Source organism: Myotis lucifugus, unplaced genomic scaffold, assembly GCF_000147115.1.
Source record: "Myotis lucifugus unplaced genomic scaffold, Myoluc2.0 scaffold_0, whole genome shotgun sequence".
Classification (NCBI taxonomy): Eukaryota; Metazoa; Chordata; class Mammalia; order Chiroptera; family Vespertilionidae; genus Myotis; species Myotis lucifugus.
Genome location: NW_005871048.1, coordinates 62690203 through 62710067, shown reverse-complemented (window position 1 = coordinate 62710067; position 19865 = coordinate 62690203). Strand labels below are relative to the sequence as shown.

At 54.3% G+C, this 19865-nt stretch overlaps 1 protein-coding gene across 1 annotated transcript in view; it reads left to right on the top strand.

Moving 5' to 3' along the window:
• Positions 1-19334, top strand: part of TRIO (trio Rho guanine nucleotide exchange factor) — a 198986-nt gene extending 179652 nt beyond the window's left edge. Inside the window, 17 exon segments of the mRNA XM_023752278.1 lie at positions 121-312; positions 1903-2080; positions 3927-4451; positions 4454-4537; positions 4540-4730; positions 8506-8753; positions 10464-10602; positions 11398-11425; positions 11633-11795; positions 12055-12176; positions 13715-13793; positions 14338-14538; positions 16671-16809; positions 17332-17574; positions 17577-17615; positions 17617-17745; positions 17748-19334. Of these exon segments, the coding sequence (XP_023608046.1) occupies positions 121-312; positions 1903-2080; positions 3927-4451; positions 4454-4537; positions 4540-4730; positions 8506-8753; positions 10464-10602; positions 11398-11425; positions 11633-11795; positions 12055-12176; positions 13715-13793; positions 14338-14538; positions 16671-16809; positions 17332-17574; positions 17577-17615; positions 17617-17745; positions 17748-17882 (2835 nt within the window). The 3' untranslated portion in view covers positions 17883-19334.
• The last annotated feature ends 531 nt before the right edge of the window (positions 19335-19865 follow it).

The following is a 19865-nucleotide window of genomic DNA, read 5'->3' as shown; positions in this document are numbered from 1 at the left end:
ATAAATAGAAGAAAATAGATCGGATGGAAAAGGGAGGGAATCTAATGAAAACAGCTTCCTGTGCCCTCACTTAGATTGCAATGTTTTCTTCTCTTCCTTGGCCCCGTGTCCTCATTTTAGGGTAAAATTGTCGCCCAGGGCAAGCTGCTCCTGCAGGACACGTTCTTGGTCACAGACCAGGACGCAGGGCTCCTGCCTCGCTGCCGAGAGCGGCGGGTGTTCCTCTTCGAGCAGATCGTCATCTTCAGCGAGCCGCTGGACAAGAAGAAGGGCTTCTCCACGCCGGGCTTCCTGTTCAAGAACAGCATCAAGGTATGGTGCCGGCAGGCTTCCTCGTGTGCCCGCCCGTGCCCATCGCTCGACGGGCTGGCTCCTTCCGTGGCGGGTTCTGTACTGCACCTGCTCTAGGAGCATGTACAGCTTCCGTGAACTCAGAGGCAGGCTTGGGATGTGGCTCTTTGACCAGAGCAGAGGGATGACCCTGTGCCGCTCTTTCCTGCACTCAGCAAGCGCTCTGTGCTCCATGCTCAGCTGGCCTGCAGGGCAGCCTGTGCCCTGGGGCAGCTTGCTCCCTGATAGTAGAGAAAGACAAAAGAACTGCTAATGGCCCTGAGTCCTATACAGGGGACAAACCAAGGAACCAAGGCTGAGATAGAGAAAAGCAGAGGAGGAGGCCTGGGGTCCCAGCAGATGGAAATACAGCCAGACACCACCCCCACTGCACCCCCAGTTCTTTTTGCCTCTGTAGCTGTGGGGGTCCTGAGGTCAGAAGGCAGATAGTCTTCCTTATGTTAGGGGCTGCTGCCCCAAACTGACAGGGTCCCTCTTAGGGACAGGGAACCTTTAGACCCTCAGAGGTCTCAGCACACAAGTGGGACACCACACCCTCTTCCTCCAGCTTCCCGGGGAGGCGTCTGTCGGCCTCCAGCCCCCCTGTGTCCATCCCTTCAGGCTGGGGAAGGTCTTCTGCCCACTCAACAGGGAGGCGTGAAGCTGGTCAGCAGGCCCTCTCCTGTCTCACACCCCCTCCCGCCCCTCCCACGGGCCTGAGGCCCCTCCATGGCCATCATTGTCCGCCCGCCCACCACCTGCACCTCTCACCCTTTCTTTCCATAAGTCTCTTGGCAGAAAATCACTCTGTCACCATAGAAATTCTCTTTATATGCTAATTTACATATTCTGCTTCAGGAAAATTGTTTTACATATTTACCTGCCATGTCACACATAACTTTATAGCACATGTTATATTGATCAAGATTTTTCAATGGTGTCATTTTCTTCCTGGGGAAGTGATAAACACTGGGTCATTCATTGTATAGGCGTTTTGAAAACAGATAATCCCAGGCCTACACTTCTGGTTCATTGTTCAAACTACTAGTTGAACTCCTGGTAAGGCACAAAAGTGTGGTTGTTTCTATTTTACTTTGCACCAGGCCAGTAAGAATAAACGTGCATTTTTTTCATTGTAAAACACACGTAACAAAAACGTACCATCTTAGCCATGTTGAAGTGTGTAGCTCAGTGGCATCCAGCACATTCCCACATTGTACAGCCATCACCACCACACTCATTAAATACTAACTCCCGTTCCATCTCCCCCGACCCAGGCAGCTTCTCTCCTACTGTCTGTCTCCGGATTTCACAACTCCAGGGACCTGGTCTAACGGAATCGTAGCGGTGTTCGTCTCTATGACTGGCTGCTTTCACTGAGCAGTGTCCTCCGGGCTCACCCGCGTGGTGGCATGTGTCAGCATGGCCTTTAGCACAGCCTTGCTTTTTAAGGCTGATTAACGTTCCATTGTGTGGATGGGCCACACCGTGTTCATCAACATTCATCTGTGATGGGCGCTTGGGTTGCTTCCACGTTTTGGCCGTTGGGGATAACGCTTTAACACTTTCCAGGTGAGTTGCCTTTGCCTGGAGGAAAGTGTGGAAAACGACCCCTGTAAATTTGCTCTGACGTCGAGGACGGGCGACGTGGTGGAGACCTTCGTTTTGCATTCATCCAGTCCAAGTGTCCGGCAGACGTGGATCCATGAAATCAACCAGATTTTAGAAAACCAGCGCAATTTTTTAAATGGTAATGTGTGCTCGATTTCTGGCATGTTTTCTTTCTCTAATGTGCACACTCCTGTTTCTCTCCTCTCTCCTGCCACATACGAATGGTAATGACAGGACTAGTGTGGCCCTCGCTGTGGGTCAGACACTGTCCTCAGCACCGTCCATATATTGCTTCATTCCTTCTTCATAGCCAGTCTGTGTGCCAAGTACTCCTATTCCCATTTTACCAATGAGGAAATTGAGGCAGGGAATGGAACAGTAATTTACCCAAAGTCCCCTAAATTGTTGGTGGCAGAATCAGGATTCTTAGCAGACTGGCTCTCAGGCACGTGCCCTTCACTGCTGTTCTGTTCCCTCCTGTCCCACCTGGTCTCCACCGTATGTGTACCAGAGCCCTGTCCTGGGACGGGAATGTGTGAGGGGAACCGAGGCAGCACGTGGAATTGGGGACTTTCTCCAGGGCAACTTTAACAGTTGTGTTCGATTGCATTGCACCTCTCTCCTCCATTAAAAAACAAGACATTTTTTGCCCTTCCAGTTTCCATGATATGAGTGTGATTCCAGGGGAGCAACTGCCCTTCCATTGGAGATAAGCACTGACCATGTCCGTGACCTGAAACGGCTTGCTTCTCTTTGTCTCTGCTTTTAATTCGGGGATCACGGAAGACCTTCAGGGATTCAGTCAAAGCTGAATACTTAATGTCTTTCTTTGTCTTTTCCTCCATGTTCATGGTCAGCGTCTGTGCCCCAGCCCGATAGGACGCTGTAATTTCTCTGTTGCCACCACACCCCCTTCACACCTTGCATGACCTTCAAGAGCCAGGACACAGGCACTCAGGGAGAAGCCAAGGGCGCGGCGCTTTGGGCCACATGGTAATGAGCTGCCTGGGCGTTAACTCCAAGCTCCTGTCCAGATTGTGGCCAGGCACCTTTTACGTTGCAGTTAGAATCGGTTGTGTAGGGTCAGGGTCAATGGCTCCTTGTGCATGCAGAAAAGCGTTTCACCCTGACCCGAGCAAATGCATGGCCGACGGAGTTTGTGCAATGTCCTGTGGCTCCAGAGTGCTCTTCACACATGCCTGTGCCCCCAGGCCGGAGGGGCCTGTCTGTGGTGGTTGTACTTCTCAAAGGTTTTACACTCTATGAGTGTGTGTTAGTGTCTCCTGAGTTTCCTGCAGATGATTAGGAACAAACGAAATCCCTGTAGCTGGGAGACAAGACAGCTTCCTGGCCCACAGGGGAGTGCGCGGAGCTCGTTTCCATCCCTTGTCTCTCATGTCTGATCTGCAGCACAGAGGTGTCCATTCCCGCCTCCTCCTGGTGACCAAGGGACTCCGCTCCCTGGGTCCCAGGCGGCAGCTGGCCTAACCCCCTCCCCCGCGGGAGCAGCTGGTGCTGGGGAGCCCCAGGCGCGGCTCCCCTGGCAGCACGAGGCTCCTGCTGACACTGGCACTTTGCCCGGGATCCTCTGGCCAACGACTCCTTTCCTCTTGGCAGGGAGGCCCAGGCTCTGCTTGCTCCCCCCGGGCAGTGGGTCCCCCGCACCCGGGTTCTCATTCACTCTGCCCTCCTGCTTCTGGGCTCCTGCCCCAGCCACTCAGCATGCCCGCCCCTCCATCGAGTCCACCTTGTTCATGGACAGCACTGAGACCTTTTCCTGTACGGGGTCTGGGGTTGGGGGTGTCCTCTGCTGCCTCCAGGATGGCCGGTGCTTGGAGGGTAGGACGGCCATGACAATGACCTGTGGCTGGGGGTCAGCCCAGCACTCCCTCTGGATCACACCGTGTTCCTCCTCCTTTGCCCCATGATGGAACTTCTCTCAATGCCCTCCCTGATGCCTTTCTACTGTCTTGCATGTTTTACAGCCTTGACATCACCCATCGAGTATCAGAGGAACCACAGCGGGGGCAGCGGGGGCGGGGGCAGTGGGGGCGGGGCCCCCAGCAGCAGCGGTGGTGGTGGCAGCAACCACAGCAGTGGCCTCCCCAGCTCGAGCAGAAGCAGGCCCTCCCGGATCCCCCAGCCCGTCCGACACCACTCCCCCGTGCTGGTCTCCTCTGCAGCCTCCAGCCAGGCAGAGGCAGACAAGATGTCAGGTATGTCCACTCCCGGCCCTTCACTGCCTCCTCCCAGCAGCAGCCTCAGCCTGGAGGCCGGCCCCAGCCAGCCCGGCAGGCTCCCCGCCAGCGGCCCGGCTGAAGGTCCTGAGAGAGAAGCGGAGCAGATCCCCAAGATGAAGGTGATCGAGAGCCCCAGGAAGTCGGCCGGGAGCGCTGCAGGGGCCAGCCAGGACGGAAATGCCAAGGAGGCCAAGGAGGCGCGGGCCCACCCGGAGGACGGCCGCTCGCGGAGCAGCCTGGGCTCCCTGCCCCTGGGAAAGCCCCGGCCCGGGCCATCTCGCCGCTGAACTCTCCTCTCGCCACCGTGTTCCCTTCTCCGCTGGGCAAGGAGCCCTTCCCGCCCAGCAGCCCCCTGCAGAAGGGGGCTCCTTCTGGAGCTCCATCCCCGCCTCCCCCGCCAGCCGGCCGGGCTCCTTCACCTTCCCGGGGGACAGTGACTCCCTCCAGCGGCAGGCGCACCGCCACTCGGCCCCCGGCAAAGACACGGACCGCATGAGCACGTGCTCCTCGGCCAGCGAGCAGTCCGTGCAGTCCACCCAGAGCAATGGGGTAAGAACGCCCGGCAGCCTCCGCCCGCCCGCCCCACTGCCTCTGTCCCGCCAGCTCTTCTAAACCTCCGGCGCTGCGCTCTCCGTACTAACTCCTGGCTCTCCGTGCCGCCTGCAGTCATCAACTCCTCCGGTCCTCTCTGTGCCCTGACCACGTAGACACGTGTAGCTCCGCGTGCGTGTCCGCCGTCTGCAGGACGGGCCACAGCCGAGCCCACGCAAACGCCTCCTAACCCCCCTGCTCCGGGGACAGCGCTGCTCTCATCTCTACTAACTCGCTCTCTGCTTTGTTTGTGTTTCCTTAATGTGGGAAAACCCGTCATTAACCTCTGAACGCGGCGTCTGTACGTCTTTTCCGTTTTTCAGCCAGCAGACTCTTGGAACTTCCTTTGTGTCCCGCCTTCCTCACTCATTTTTTAGAGGGTCAGTGTCCCTGCTGCCTGCCTCCTATCTAATTTGAAACCTACACTTTATACGCTTTTTGCTCATCGCTTGGTTGTGCTCTTTTATGCCTTAAATTATCTTTACAGCATTTTTGACTCATCTGCTGGGGGGAAAAAATAAAACCTGAAAAAAAAAACCTCAAGAAAACTTCCAACAGCTACTCAGAGCAAACTAAGCTGACAAAATGGGGGGAAGGAATCTCTGCAGTGGAAGTTTTGCTCCCTCCACAGTTTCACTCTGGAAGAGAGAGACTGCGTTAGGGCTCCTGCCAGCGCTGGGAGCAGAGGCAGAGGCGGAGGCTGGAGTGGGAGCGTGTCTGCATCTGTCCAGCAGGGGGCGCAGTGCGGGCTGCGGCGCCCCAGGAATCCTCACCCGCATTTTGCCTGTCACCTATGTTGTAATCTCAAGCAGAAAGATTGCCGTGGTGGATTTTCCCCCCATTTTGTGGCCTCCTCACTCTCTTCCCCAACTGTTTCCTACACGGTAGATGGCCTGGCCCGTAACACCTTCCTGAAGGCATGCGTGAGGGAATACAACTGTTCAAATGGGTGTATGTTTGATTGCTTTATACATTTTTAAATACATTTCCCTAAAAGGGTGTGTGTCTCTCTTTATATATATGTGTGTATATATAAACATCTGGCTTATGCATGTCTCTCCTCTGGACTTCTATTAATTCCTTATTCGGGTTGGCGTGGCCTTATCCTGTCCTCCTCTTTTTTGTTATGTACCTTGTTAAACTCCATATTTAATTGAGGAAGGAATTAGGAAGTGGGTCTTGGTACATGTATTTACCCTGAGTCTTATTCTCAAATTCATGTGGCCGGGCAGGCACCCTCTGCATGGCCATCACCAGTATCCGTGTTCCGGTGCCTTTCCATGAGCTGCAGGGCGGCTTGGCCCGGTGGTGGGTCTGCAGTGCTCGGTGAGCAGTGAGGGTCAGAACCCAATTTCAGCCACAGGAGGAGACGCAGGGGGCCCAGCGACGCACCTGTTGGACACTCTGATGCAGGCCTCTCTCGCAGCTGCGACCCCTACGAAATGAGCCAGGGAGCATCACGTAGGCGCATCCCCTGAGCACCCAGGAGTTCTCAGAGTCTGTGCTTCAGAATGAGCACCCAGGCGCTCCAGCGCAGGTGCCCACCCGTAACGGCCACCCCCTGGCTGCCTCCCAGGATGTTCCCTCTGAGGCAGAGGCACAGCCACGTGTGGCACATCCAGCAAGTCGTAGGTTGCAAAAGTTGCCTCTTACTTCTGTCGGTCACTTTTTCTTATGTGGCAGGCAATGGGGAACTTGCCAGTATTGTGGGTGAGTTGCTGAGTCCTTACAGAAATGCCTAGAGTCCTGGGGAGACCGCTAGAGTCTCAGATGGGGGTTTGGCCTCTAGACTGGAGTATTTCAGTTAAAAGTTACCGCCGCCCTGCCCTGTGCCCACCCGCTTGGGCCACCTTACCCCCGGCCGTCGGCAGTGGCCTCCTTCCTCTTGCCTGCTTCCGGGGAACTGTCTGCGGTCGCAGGCAGGCAGGCAGCTGTGCCTGACCCACGTCCCAGGTTCTTCTTCCTCCTTTATATGGGCACCTTCTGGAAAGTACAGAGAACAAGAGTGGAGTGGATGTGGATCGGCCAAACTGTGCAGCCCCCAAGTGTGATGCACAACCTCCCTGCACACATCCACCTGGGCGGCAGTAACGGCAGCCCTGCCTTCCTCTCAGGGGCCAGGTGTCCAGGGCGAACCCCTCGCCTCCCACGCCATCAGGGGGGACGGTCCTGCCCACTGGCATGGTGGTGGTAGATTGTAGAGGCCGGTACTTACCCTGGTACATAGGACGTGTTCAGAAACCACCAATAGCTATCATGATTGTGGAAAAACACTCCAACGATGAGACAAAGCCGGGCACGCGATGTCACCCAAAGCGGCTGTGCCACTGAGGTTGCTCTTTTTCTAGCAAACGTGGCCTTGTAATCGCAAAACTACTGGCTGTTGCTCTAAAAGCCAGAACACTAAAATGCTCACTGAAAGGATAAAACTGCATAAATGACTATGTACAGGCCAGCGCTCACTGATGACTGCACGGGCTTCTGCAGGGCGGGAACACAGCAGTCTCCTAGGTGAGACGGACGGCAGCTCGGCCCTCCCCTGTGTTTCCTTTAAACATCCCTGCGGGTCTGGATTCAGCCGATTCCCAGCGCGCTGGCTTGTTGACAGCAGTCCACCGCCTGCCCCAGCCGTCCTGACACCAGCCCGGTAGCCGGGGTGACCGGCACGTGGCAGGGTTGTCTCACAGTCGCATCCACCCCGACCCAGGACCTGTCCCAGGCGTCCGGGGGCCAGGCAGAGGCTAGCATCATCAGAGGCGCCGGGATCCACGCATCTAGGCCACACCACTGGTGCCTTCAACTGATTGGATGAGGCCCACCTCTGAGAACAGCCTCATGGGAGCAGGGCACTGGACGCCATCCCCCATGTCCCGACTCAATAGAAGGGATTGGCCAGGATGTAGCTCGGGATTCAGCAGTGGTCTCAGCTTCCTCTTCCTCCTCCCCTGGAACCAAAGGTCGCTCGGTAAACATTTGACAGGTTGGGACAAATACCGCCTTTTGTGTTGCTTCCACTTGCCACTCAGCTTGTGGGCCCCGTAGGTGAGCTTAAGCAATGATCCTTGTTTTGCGTTTGCAATCTTGCCTCGCTGACTGCGTGGCTGAACACGTATTGAGTGCCAGCTACATGTCGGTCACTGCTGGACACTGAGGACACTGTGGGCCATCCACCACGGGACACGCAAAGAAGGCGGAGCAGTCTCCCTCAGAGCAGGGTAGCAGTCGATTTACTTTTAGGTGTTCTGCATTCTAGAAGGGAAAAAGGTGGGAGTGACAGGTCTGCCAGCGACGTGGCCGGACCCTGGAATATGCGTTCTCATGAACTTTTCCTGGTGGATTTGGGGGCTCCTCCACCCTCCAATCCTTCAGTGAGCAAAAGGGCTTCTGCTGGCAGCTCTTCCATGTAATAACACTGTTTAAAGGAGCGTGGTAGTCGCAGTGGCATTGCTGTGACGTGGGTACAACCCCACCTGGCATGAACACGAGACCTGAGCCGCGCTCCAAAGGCGCCAGGAGGTGGGGCTGAAATCGTGGCACTGGAATAAAAGCTTCCCAATGTAAAGTGTCGTCACGTCACTGGTATATTTTCGGATTGTTTCTAAGTTGCTTTCTAGAGAGACTCTGGTGAGCGAGCTCCGAGTGGTCCTGTCGCGACGCACACTGACACGTGCGTTCGTGGGTGGGCCTCGTTTCAGGTCCCTCTGCCTTTCTCTCTCCGTCTCCGCCCCTCCAGAGTGAAAGTAGCAGCAGTAGCAACATCTCCACCATGTTGGTGACACACGATTACACGGCAGTGAAGGAGGATGAGATCAACGTCTATCAAGGAGAGGTCGTTCAGATTCTGGCCAGCAACCAGCAGAACATGTTTCTGGTGTTCCGCGCCGCCACGGACCAGTGCCCCGCCGCCGAGGGCTGGATTCCGGGCTTCGTCCTGGGGCACACCAGCGCAGTCATCATGGAGAGCCCCGACGGGACCCTCAAGTGAGTGCGGGGGCCGCGGGGAGGGTCCCGGGGGCGAAGCCACTGAGGGAGCAGCTCTGCTCTGTCCCCTCCAGCTCCTCGCCAGCAGGGTGGGCCCCAGTGAAGATGGCGTTCTGTCTCTCAGACTCGTTCCCCAGGTTCTCACGACCTGCACTTGTACACGCACGGCTTTTTCAAGCCACTAGACCAGTGATGGCGAACCTATGACACGCGTGTCAGAGGTGACACGCGAACTCATTTTTTTGGTTGATTTTTCTGTGTTAAATGGCATTTAAATATATAAAATAAATATCAAAAATATACATCTTTGTTTTACTGTGGTTGCAAATACCAAAAAATTTCTATATGTGACACGGCACCAGAGTTAAGTTAGGGTTTTTCAAAATGCTGACACGCTGAGCTCAAAAGGTTCGCCATCCCTGCACTAGACAGACCTTGATATTATTTCAGTCCCGGGATGTCTGGGGAAGGGGACTTTCCAAGGACCGCTGACTCATTGGCGTATGTCAGTGAGGATACTCATTCTGGAAGCTGCGGGTGAAGATGGACGGTACCTTGCCTTTATATATACAGAAAGGCTAAATCAGTTAGGAAACTAGAAAACAATTTTACTGCATTAAATATTATTTAAAAAAAAAAAAACTAAAGTCAGGTGCTGGATTCAAAAATTCCCTCTCCTGAACCCCTCCGGCTGTGGCCGAGGCTGGCCTGGCCTCTGGGATGCATGGCAGGACTTGGGGACGTTTGAGGTCTCCAAAGGCTTCAGCCCAGAAACCCAGCCCCAAAGGCGCCGACGGCGGTCATGGCCCCGTCCCAGCTCGGCTGTGCCCTTGGTTGGGTCAGCAGCACAGGCTGCCGCATCCCAGCCCCAAGCTGCGCCTCTGGGCTCGGCGCCTGCCCCTCCCACCCCCCAGGGAGGCCGGGCTTGAGTTCAGGCTGCAGAAAGCCTGTCTCCTATGACAATCTCTTGTCCTGTTTCTCCTTGATACACAGAAATATTTAATTCTAGTACATTGCTCAAGAATTCCAATTTCATACTTTGTTTCTTCCAAAAATATCCTTGGCACTGTTTTAGGGTTTTCTAGCGAAATAGAATAGAGAGAGAGAGAGAGAGAGAGAGAGTGTGTGTGTGTGTGTGTGTGTGTAGAGAGAGAGAGAGGGGCAAGGGGGGGGAGGGTGGTTAGTATAAGGATTTGGCTCGTGCAATTAAGGAGGCCGGCCAGTCCAAATCTGCAGTGGGGCCAGCGGCTGGAGGCCCAGGGAGCCTGTAGTGCAGATGAGATCTGAAGGCGTTCTGCTGGAGAATGTTCCCTCTTGCTCAAAGCGGACGGCCTTTTCGTCCTAGTCGTACCTTAAACTGAGGGGATGGGGCCCACCACTGCATGAAGAGTTACCGGCTTTACCAGTTAAAAAGTTAATCTCATGCAGAAACACCCAGGATAATTGGCCAAACTGCAGAGCACCCAGGGCCCAGTCCAGTTGATGCATAAGCTACCGTCACAGGCACCTTTGTATGTCAGGCCTTCCTGTTTGACTTAAGAAAGTGGTGGTTTCATATCCCGGTTGTTGAGAATCACAGGAGCGTGCTCCTGGCCTTCGCCGCCGCCCGGTATCTGCACGCGTTGAGCAGTCAGCTTTTCTCCAGCGCTTCCCGGATCCTCGCCGAACACTGGGAAGGCAGAGCACTAAACAGTGTGCTCTCTCCCCTAGGAAGTCAACATCTTGGCACACAGCACTCCGTTTAAGAAAAAAATCTGAGAAAAAAGATAAAGACGGCAAACGGGAAGGCAAGTTAGAGAACGGTTATCGGAAGTCACGGGAAGGACTCGGCAACAAGGTATCTGTGAAGGTGAGACCGAGTGTCCCATGAACCAGTGTCAGGACCTGTGTCGTCCCCGGTGGCAGGAGGGGCTGGCACAGGCCTGGGGCATCATGGAGGGCCGTGCACTCTGGGCTGGGCCGTGCCAGGCTTGCTTGGCAGCCAACCACACGCCACCTCTCTCAGCCCCGTCAGCAGACCCCGTGGGCTTTGCAGAGGCTCTCGGGGGCAGTGCTGGCTGGCACGGGCACGTGATGTGTTCTAAGGAGCCAGGTAGACACGTGGACACTCCCAGGTGCACGCCTGCCTTTGACAAAGAACGCTATTAGGTTCCCGGAAGGAGCGGAGATGAGATTCTCAGAAGCGGATAGAGCAAAGCCACTGTGGCTCGGGCCTCCTCAGGCCACGGGGAGTGACCAGATGCCGAGGTGCAGGTCATGGCTCTAGAAATTTCCAGGCTCCAGTCAGCTTTGCTCTTGATAATCAGATTGCCTTAACCCGGGGGTTTGCCTGGGAATCTGGGGACCCTGGGTAAGGACACGGCCATTCTGCAGAAGGAAAAGGTCCAGGGACAGCTGGACTCAGCTTGTAGGATGGGGAAAGACAGACATCTCCACGCTTTTGTGCTTCAAATCCACCCAAATTCTTATGACAGGAAGCTCAAGTGCATTGAAAGGAGTGAACATGTGGCCAATTGTGAATGAAACCCAGGCGAACCCAGACGTGTTCTCTCCTCTTTCATGGGTTAGGGTAGCCTTGGAGGGAAAGCGATACACCTCGCAGTCGGCCGCGTTTGGTTAATGCCTGTGTGCTTTTTCCTTTCAGCTTCTCAGTCCCAACTACATTTATGACGGTGAGTGCCATTACCGTTTCTGCTGGTCTTACAGGCTGCGGGTCCGGGGACAGGTCTCAGGACACACACGTGTAGCCTAGGGAGACGGGTTTTCCAAGGAGCGCTGGGCTCAGGCAGCAACTGAGTCCCATTTGTTTGTTAGGAAAGTGTTGGTGGGCGAGGGAGGGGGCCCAGAGGACCGGCGGTACTGACTCCTTTCTCCTGCAGTTCCCCCAGAATTCGTCATTCCCTTGAGTGAGGTCACGTGTGAGGCAGGGGAGACCGTTGTTCTCAGATGTCGCGTTTGTGGACGCCCAAAGGCCTCCATCACCTGGAAGGGCCCTGAGCACAACACCTTGAACAACGACGGCCACTACAGCATCTCCTACAGGTGAGGGCAGCTCGCATGTGCTCGGTGTCGCAGGCAGGTTCCCCGGGACTGACATCGCTGAGCCCATGGTCGCCTTCACACTGGGACGCTTCCCCTGAGGGGACATTCCGTACCTGGGTGTGCAACTAAAATTAAACCTCCACTGGGATTCCTCGTCAGCCCTTGAGCTCCTTCTTTTCTGGACCCCGAAGGAGAGAGGTGGGGGCTGCCAGCGGGGGGCTGGGCCTCTCTGACGCGAGGTGTGTTCTCTGTGCGGCAGTGACTTGGGAGAGGCCTCTCTGAAGATCGTGGGCGTGACCACCGACGACGACGGCATCTACACGTGCATCGCTGTGAACGACATGGGATCGGCCTCCTGCTCGGCCAGCCTGAGGGTTCTAGGTAAGCTGCACCCCTGCGCTGGAGGCTCAAGCCCAGCGCCCCCACCCCCGTCACGGCCGGAAACATGAAAATAGGTCTTAACAGGAGCTGCGAGTGGCAGACCCGGGCTCTGGGGCTTCCTGGGGTGGTTGACCTCTAGGCACCGCTCACAAGGTCAGGCCTCTGACTCTGGCCACTGGGTACTGGAGCCAACCTCTCAACTGGAACTAGGTGTGTTCTGTGCTCAAGTTTTCAAAACACATTCTTGTACCAGTTTCTCTCTCTCTCTCTCTCTCTCTCTCTCTCTCTCTCTCTCTTATTTTTTTTTTAACCCTCACCCAAGGATATTTTTCCATTGATTTTTAGAGAGTGGATGAGAGAGGGAAAGACAGAGAGAAATATCAATGTGAGAGAAACACATGGATTGGTTGCCTCCTGCACGTGCCCGGACCAGGGCCCAGGTTGGATAGGAGCCTGCAACTGAGGCATGTGCCCTTGACTGGAATCGAATCCGGGACCCTTCAGTCCACAGGCCGACGCTCTATCCACTGAGCCAAACTGGCTAGGGCCCAGTTTCTCTTTAATCCAATCACTCAGTTGACGCTTTGGCTCTAAGAGTCTAATCTAACTTGGTCGCATGGATGTGAGTGAGAAGGAAGTAAGGAAAGGAGGGAAGGTGGTTGGCCCTATGTAGGCTGTGTGCTTGCCTCAGACCTCACAGGCCTTCTGGTGGGCGTGTCCTCCTGTCCCCTCTACGTGCTCCAGGCACCCTTGGTGGAACCCGAGTCTCTGGTCTAAGCCCTTGCTCTCTCTACTGCCTGGCAAGGCCCCTTCCCGCTCCTCCCCTAAGCTGTGAAGCAGAACCCATATCGTAAGCCTTTCAGATTGCCCGTACAAGCACTTGGCATATGGAGACGCTCAGTGAGTATTGATTGGCCTCCAGCTGTCATGTTGCTCGTGGCCAATGTGTGATAGGGCTAATGTGGGTTCTCGCTGATCCTGTAGCTGCGCCAGGTATTGGAAGTTGCATCCAAAAGCGAAAATAAAAATCTGAACTGAAAGGTGCATTGAGTCCAGAGCTCCCTGTTTGTAGACAATAAACAGAATTGTCTTAGAACTTTTATCCCACATATATTAATGCTAAGTATTTTAACCTCATTAAGCCAAAGAAAGGAAGTAACATGATTTGGGGATCATGGCACAAAAAAGGAAGCCTTGACTTTGAGAGTAAAGAACCCCCGACATTCTCATTTTTAAGAAATGTCACAAATTATGCAGGTGGCTTTTTTAAAAATAAGAGTCAGGAGTGAAAGCTAAGGGAATTAAGGGAGAGTTCAGACAAAGAGGGAGCAGGCAGTCATGGAGGAGGAAGTGTGTGTTTATCTCTGTCACATAGCCCGTCTTTCTCCATGCTGAGCCCAGCGCCCCTTCCTGGCGGTGAGCGCCCACACTGGGCAGCCAGGTGTGCCTGCGCGTGGGGCAGCGCAGGTCTGCAGGCTTCCTCCCTAGATGCGCCCGCCGCACAAACCAGGCTCAGGCAGGTGCTGCTCCTCTTACAGGTCCAGGGAGCGACGGGATCCTGGTGACCTGGAAGGACAACTTCGACTCCTTCTACAGCGAAGTGGCCGAGCTGGGCAGGTACGACCCGAGCCCCTTTCGGGAGAGCAGCGGGTAGGACGTGGCTCACTGGCAATAGACAGTGAAGGTAAACGGTGTGTGTGCCGGTTGGGAGTTAGAGGTGTTATATTTGCAAAGCAACCTGTGGTCATCGTTCAGTACTAAACGTTGGAAGTAACAAGATGTTTTCAGCTCAGGTTCCAGAGAGAATGACGGCCCACTGCCGTAAGCCTCCCATGGATGCAGTGGGTGACTCCTGCCCTGTACCTCGGGGACCACCAGCCGTGTCCCATGCGTGGGGAAATCTGGGAGGCGTCATCCATATCATTTCTTGTAGGACTTGGTTCTCCCATGGAGTCCAGGTTGAGAAAGGCTGAATGTGTCCCTCGGGTTCCAGCTATACATGGAGCCGTAGGCGGGTAGCAGGGGACTCCTGCCCAACCCAGGAGAAGGTGTCAGCAGAGAGGGGCTCTGGCGCGGGCACGGGCGTGGGAGGCTGCCGCATCCCGCCTTCTCTGCAGGGCTGGCTCAGCATCCTGAAAGCTCTTCTCCACCTGTTTTCCAGGGGCAGATTCTCTGTCGTTAAGAAATGTGATCAGAAAGGAACCAAGCAAACAGTGGCCACCAAATTTGTGAACAAGAAGCTGATGAAGCGCGACCAGGTCACCCACGAGCTCGGCGTCCTGCGAAACGTCCAGCACCCGCTCCTCGTCGGCCTCCTCGACACCTTCGAGACCCCCACCAGCTACGTCCTGGTTTTGGAAATGTGCGTACCCCGGGCGCTCTCTCTCTGTTGCCCTCCACCTCAACTTCAAGTGCTGTTTCGAGTAAAAATTGGGATTTCAGCATTCACAGAACTTCTAAAAAACATGCCTGCTCTCAGACCACAGTTTTAGAGCTTTCCAGTAAACGTGGAAAGACCACTTTCGTATGCGTATGCCCGGTCCCACAGGAAGTGGCAAGCCAGCCCCGTCCAGGCTCCTGCGTGGTCTCAGCCAACCTGGGGTGCTCCCTGGTCCCCAAAGGACTCCAGGACTCCAGGCCTCTGACAATGCACGCCCTAGGAGGGGCCCGCCACCTGCTCTGTCTGAAGGTTCAGGCATTGAGCTCAGCCCGGGGCCAGTCCTGCCCCTCAGCTCCTGCCCATCCCCACTGAGGGCCAATGAGAAGTCAGGGTGAGAAGGGCTCCTCACCGTAAGGTCACCCCTGGAGGGGGGGCCTCCCACCAGAGCAGCCCCGCTGGTCCCCCACGGGCATCTCAGTAAATGGTTCAGTCGTTTCAAAAGGAGGCGTGTGACCCGAGCCCAGGGGCCCTCCACGGGGCAGTTTTGTCCCTCAGGGGACGTTGGGTGGTGTCTGGAGACCTTCTTGGTGTCACAACTCAGGATGGGGGTGACAGGACACCCCAACTGTCAGCAATGCCGGCATGGGAAGCCCTGCCCCAGAGCATCCTGGGCTCTGTGAAACATCGCAGCATTCAGCCTTGTTTAAGTTCCAATTCCTCCTTTTTATGGGGCATTCGTTTCTGTTTCTCATATTCCTATTTTTTGAAGAATTGGTATGTACCTCCACCCCACAGCCTTCAGAGGCAAGGCTGCCGCAGGACTGAGCGGCACCGGCCTGGGTAGGGGGCGTTTCCGGAGGGTCTCCCTGCCCAGGGCTGCACTGCTGAAACCACCGCCGGCCGGCCCGTCATGGGCCCGCTCAGCCGCACTCAGGGGTAGCAAACCTGTCAGATGGCGGAGGGAGGAGGGCAGCCACCCCCTCCCCGGAGGCTGTCATCACGTGCAAAGGGCATGTCCATCACGTGGGGCCTGGGCATCCTTTAAATTTAGATGGTCACTAAGGCTAAACGATGTCTAAGCAGAGCCCTGGCCCCTTTGGGCGCCTGGCTGGGTCCTTTCTAGCTCTAGACGCTGAAGACTCAGAACTGCCTGTCTTCCTGGGCTTTTCCACAAGAACCGCCCGTCGGTCCTCATCAGAAATTGGCCAGCCCTCCACTTTGGGTTTAGGAGTTACAGTGCATTCAGCCGTCATTTCTTTTCACTGGGAAACAAAACGTTTGGGCCTCACCGTAGGGTTAATAGGACTTATTTTCATAACAAATTACTAGCAAATTCTCCGTGATTACTCTCCATTACCAGACAAGTATTGATCTTCCTATAAGTTTCTGTTTTGCAAACAGAGTGGGCACCATAAACTGATGTTCAGAAAGGCGGGGGCCAGACCACCACATCACAATTCCCGCCTTCACTTACGAGCTGTGTGGCCTTGGGAAGTTACATACCTTCCTGTGCCTCAGTTTCCTCATCCATAAAATGGGGACAATAAAACACTCTTCTCAGAGGATTAAATGAATTGGTAGAAGGTATATAGTCCCCTAAACATGAGCAGCTCTGTATAAATGTTTGTTTTTTGTTTGTGTATATGTGTTTTGTAATTTTTAAAAGTAAATTCACAGTGGGAAGACTTTTGAGACCATCCTGCAGCACTTACTATATTGCCTTAGTACCTGCTTACATCATCTGTAGAGCCTTCCCATCACCCATTTTACAGATGACAAAACTGAGGCTTGGGGAGGACGCACCTCATTCCCTCGTTCAGCAGAGGCCCACGTTGTTTCCTCACATCCAGGAGGCAGGGTCTGAGTGGAGACCACTGGGCAGGAGCCTCCCAGTTCCCTCCAAGGGTGGAGCTGCCCTGTCCCCCACATGCATCTCCACAGTGACACGAAATCACCTCCTGATCCAGCCGTGCTTTCGGGTGGAGGTCGAATCTGAAACACCGACAGCACATTGACAGAGGGGACAGATGCTGTGTTTGTTTCGTATTGGACCAGAAAGGTCTCCAAAGTACAGCAGCCCCATGCTGACGGTCACACCCTTCCTGCCTCCGCAGGGCTGACCAGGGGCGACTCCTGGACTGCGTGGTGCGATGGGGAAACCTCACCGAAGGGAAGATCAGGGCGTACCTGGGGGAGGTGCTGGAGGCCGTCCGATACCTTCACAACTGCAGGATCGCACACCTGGACCTCAAGGTGAGTGGGGCTCTCGGGACGGCAGCGTGTGTGACCGCGGCTCGGCCATGCGTATGGGAGCCTCTCCGCTGGTCCTCTGAAGCCAGGCCAGGTGCCCCAGGGGGACTGGGGACACTGATTTCCACTCTGTGTTTAAGAGTTTGCTTTCGGTGACCTGAGCTCTTACACGTTTCGTGGGATTTTGGAAAGTCTGGCCGTTTTGCTGGGCTGGTGTGGGCTGGTTCAGTGACGGAGTAAGGAAGGGAGAGGATTGCTCTCATGCTGGGAGGGGAAAGGAACACCCAGCTTCCGGCATATTGAACGCGCTGCCTCACACCGACCTCCAGGGAGGCTGGTCCAAGCCGCATCGGGCGGGTCTCCCCGTGTTGCTGCCCTTTCCTCCCTCAGCGCCTGCCAAGAGTTTCACCTTGTTTTGCACATGAACAGCTTGTTCCGGTCGACGTCACAGGTCCTGGTGAGCATCATGCCTCGGCTAACGATTGGTGTTGGGGAAAATGACGGTTGCCTTATCCTATCTTCTAGCCCGAAAACATCCTGGTGGGTCAGAGTTCAGCCACGCCGACGATTAAACTGGCCGACTTTGGAGATGCTGTCCAACTCAATACCACCTACTACATCCACCAGTTACTGGGGAACCCCGAGTTCGCAGCCCCCGAAATCATCCTGGGGAACCCGGTCTCCCTGACCTCGGACACGTGGAGTGTGGGAGTGCTCACCTACGTCCTTCTCAGCGGCGTGTCCCCCTTCCTGGACGACAGCGTAGAAAGAGACCTGCCCTGAACATTTGCCGACTAGACTTTAGCTTCCCCAGATGACTACTTTAAAGGAGTGAGCCAGAAGGCCAAGGACTTCGTGTGCTTCCTCCTGCAGGAGGACCCCGCCAGGCGTCCCTCGGCTGCGCTGGCCCTGCAGGAGCAGTGGCTGCAGGCGGGCCACGCCACGGCAAAGGCACGGGCGTCCTCGACACGTCCAGACTGACCTCCTTCATTGAGCGGCGCAAACACCAGAACGACGTTCGACCTATCCGTAGCGTTAAAAACTTCCTGCAGAGCAGGCTTCTGCCTCGGGTTTGACCTGTCTTGAAGTTCTTTCTCATTCTCTTTCACCTGCCAATCAGCTGTTAATTTGAATTTCGGAGAGAAACACGAGCCAACATAACTGCTCCGCTGCCGTAGTGCACCGTGTGGGGCCCGCACGCCGAGCGAGCTGGCTCGGGTGCGGGCGGCTGCCAGCCTGCTGGGTGGAGGACCTTCTCTCGCTCTGAGAGCCGAGACAGCATTGCTGTGTCACAGTCTTTTATTCAGGTTTCTGCAAAAAATAAAAAAAAGAAACTTTTTTAAACGAACACACATAGAATTTTGCAAATTTAACATTTTACAAGACTTATTCAAGGAAACGAAATGCCTATGTTCAACCACTGGTGTTAACGAACGAAACAGAGACACTGCCGCCTCTGGGGAAGACGCACCCCAGCGGCGGCCGTCCCCGCACCTGCTGTGGAGCTTGGCGTCCACCTGGCTCCGAGCCTCCCAGCCACCTGGTCTGTGTGCGTCTCTCAGGGACGCCAGACTGGGCTTCTGAAATGTGCATTCAACCTCAAACTTTTGCATAAAAATAGAATGAATTGTTTTGCTCTGATGAAATGTAGGCCTTACTTGTATATAAGACTGGTCCTGCCTTCAGTCTGCCCTTATCCGCCTCCCCCTTCTCTCCCCCCTCCGCCTTTCTCCCATTCCTGCCTGGGCTTCCTCTGGGGGCCAGAAGGTTCTGCCCATCCACTGAGGACATCAGGTTGGGCCCTACCCCATTGTCCCGCCCCCAAGCCGTCAATCAGATTGTTGAGCAGTATACAGTCAGATGAAAATACTGTAAATGCACTCATTGGGGTTTTTTTGGTTTTATTTCATATCATGTGCAATGTTGTGGCTTTAACATTTTATGCAACTATTTATGAAGACCTCTGTTGTACCTGTAATAAATATATAGAAAAAGCACATACTTCGTACGGTGAGCTTTATGGTTTTGTGCGTGTGTCGGGTGGGGCGGGGGGGTTGGGGGGGTCGCAGCCCTGTGCCATCCGTTCAGGAGACTTGACTCTTCGTGAAACTTGTCAGTTTTGAGGACTGTAAAAAGTGATTTCATACTCTGAATATAAAACTGGATAATAGGGTAATGTTTTAAAATGTATTATGCTATTATTCAGAATGCCAAAGTATTATTTTTTTCCCCAAGATCAGTCTGGACATTTACTACTTTTTAGACTTTTTGACATTCAACTTTCTGTACACAAATTGGCTGGACTTGGAGCTTTTGGTAAGAAATACAAGCCAATTAAGCACTCGCAGCCTTGAGCTGGCGCCCCCTGCCTGTCACTGGGCAGAGTTAGCGCTGGTGTGGGGAGGCCTTCCACAAAAGACGCTGGGGTTCTGGGCACGCTTGAATTTTTCTGGATGTCTTTTTATCTTTGTTGTGTGAAATACACTAAAACAGAGGCCAGCCCGCTTCCCGAGCCAGCCAGACACCTGGGTCTTGAGCCATAAAGTGGCGTAGCTAAGCTTTGCAGCTTCCAATATATTTTATTTATTCTTTTGGGTTTTGTTTCTTGTAAAATTGTACAGAAACTTTTTAAAATAAATTGGATTCAGAACTGGATGTGTATTCGTAACCTCACAACTTTTATTTGTGTATTGTTTCTTCTATTATTTCAGTTAAATTTTTACATTATTTTGCATGTATATTTCTTTGTACAGAGACCTTACATGTTTACACAGTATGATGTGATGTAAATATTTTATTTTGCCATCAGTTATTTTAAAAAATTAAACATATTTGCCTGAGTTTTTTGTGTTAGGCCTTTTATTTAAATGGGTCACTATTGAATCAAAAAGAGAGGTTGGCTTCTGAGGGAGAGACTGAAGATTGGGTCAAGGAGGGCCCAGCAGGGTATTCTGGGATTGTACTGGCCACTCGTGGGTCAGGGAGGGGCTGCAGGGGGGTATTCTGGATTGGACTGGGCGCTCATGGGTAGGGGAGGGATTTCGGGTTGGACTGGCCGG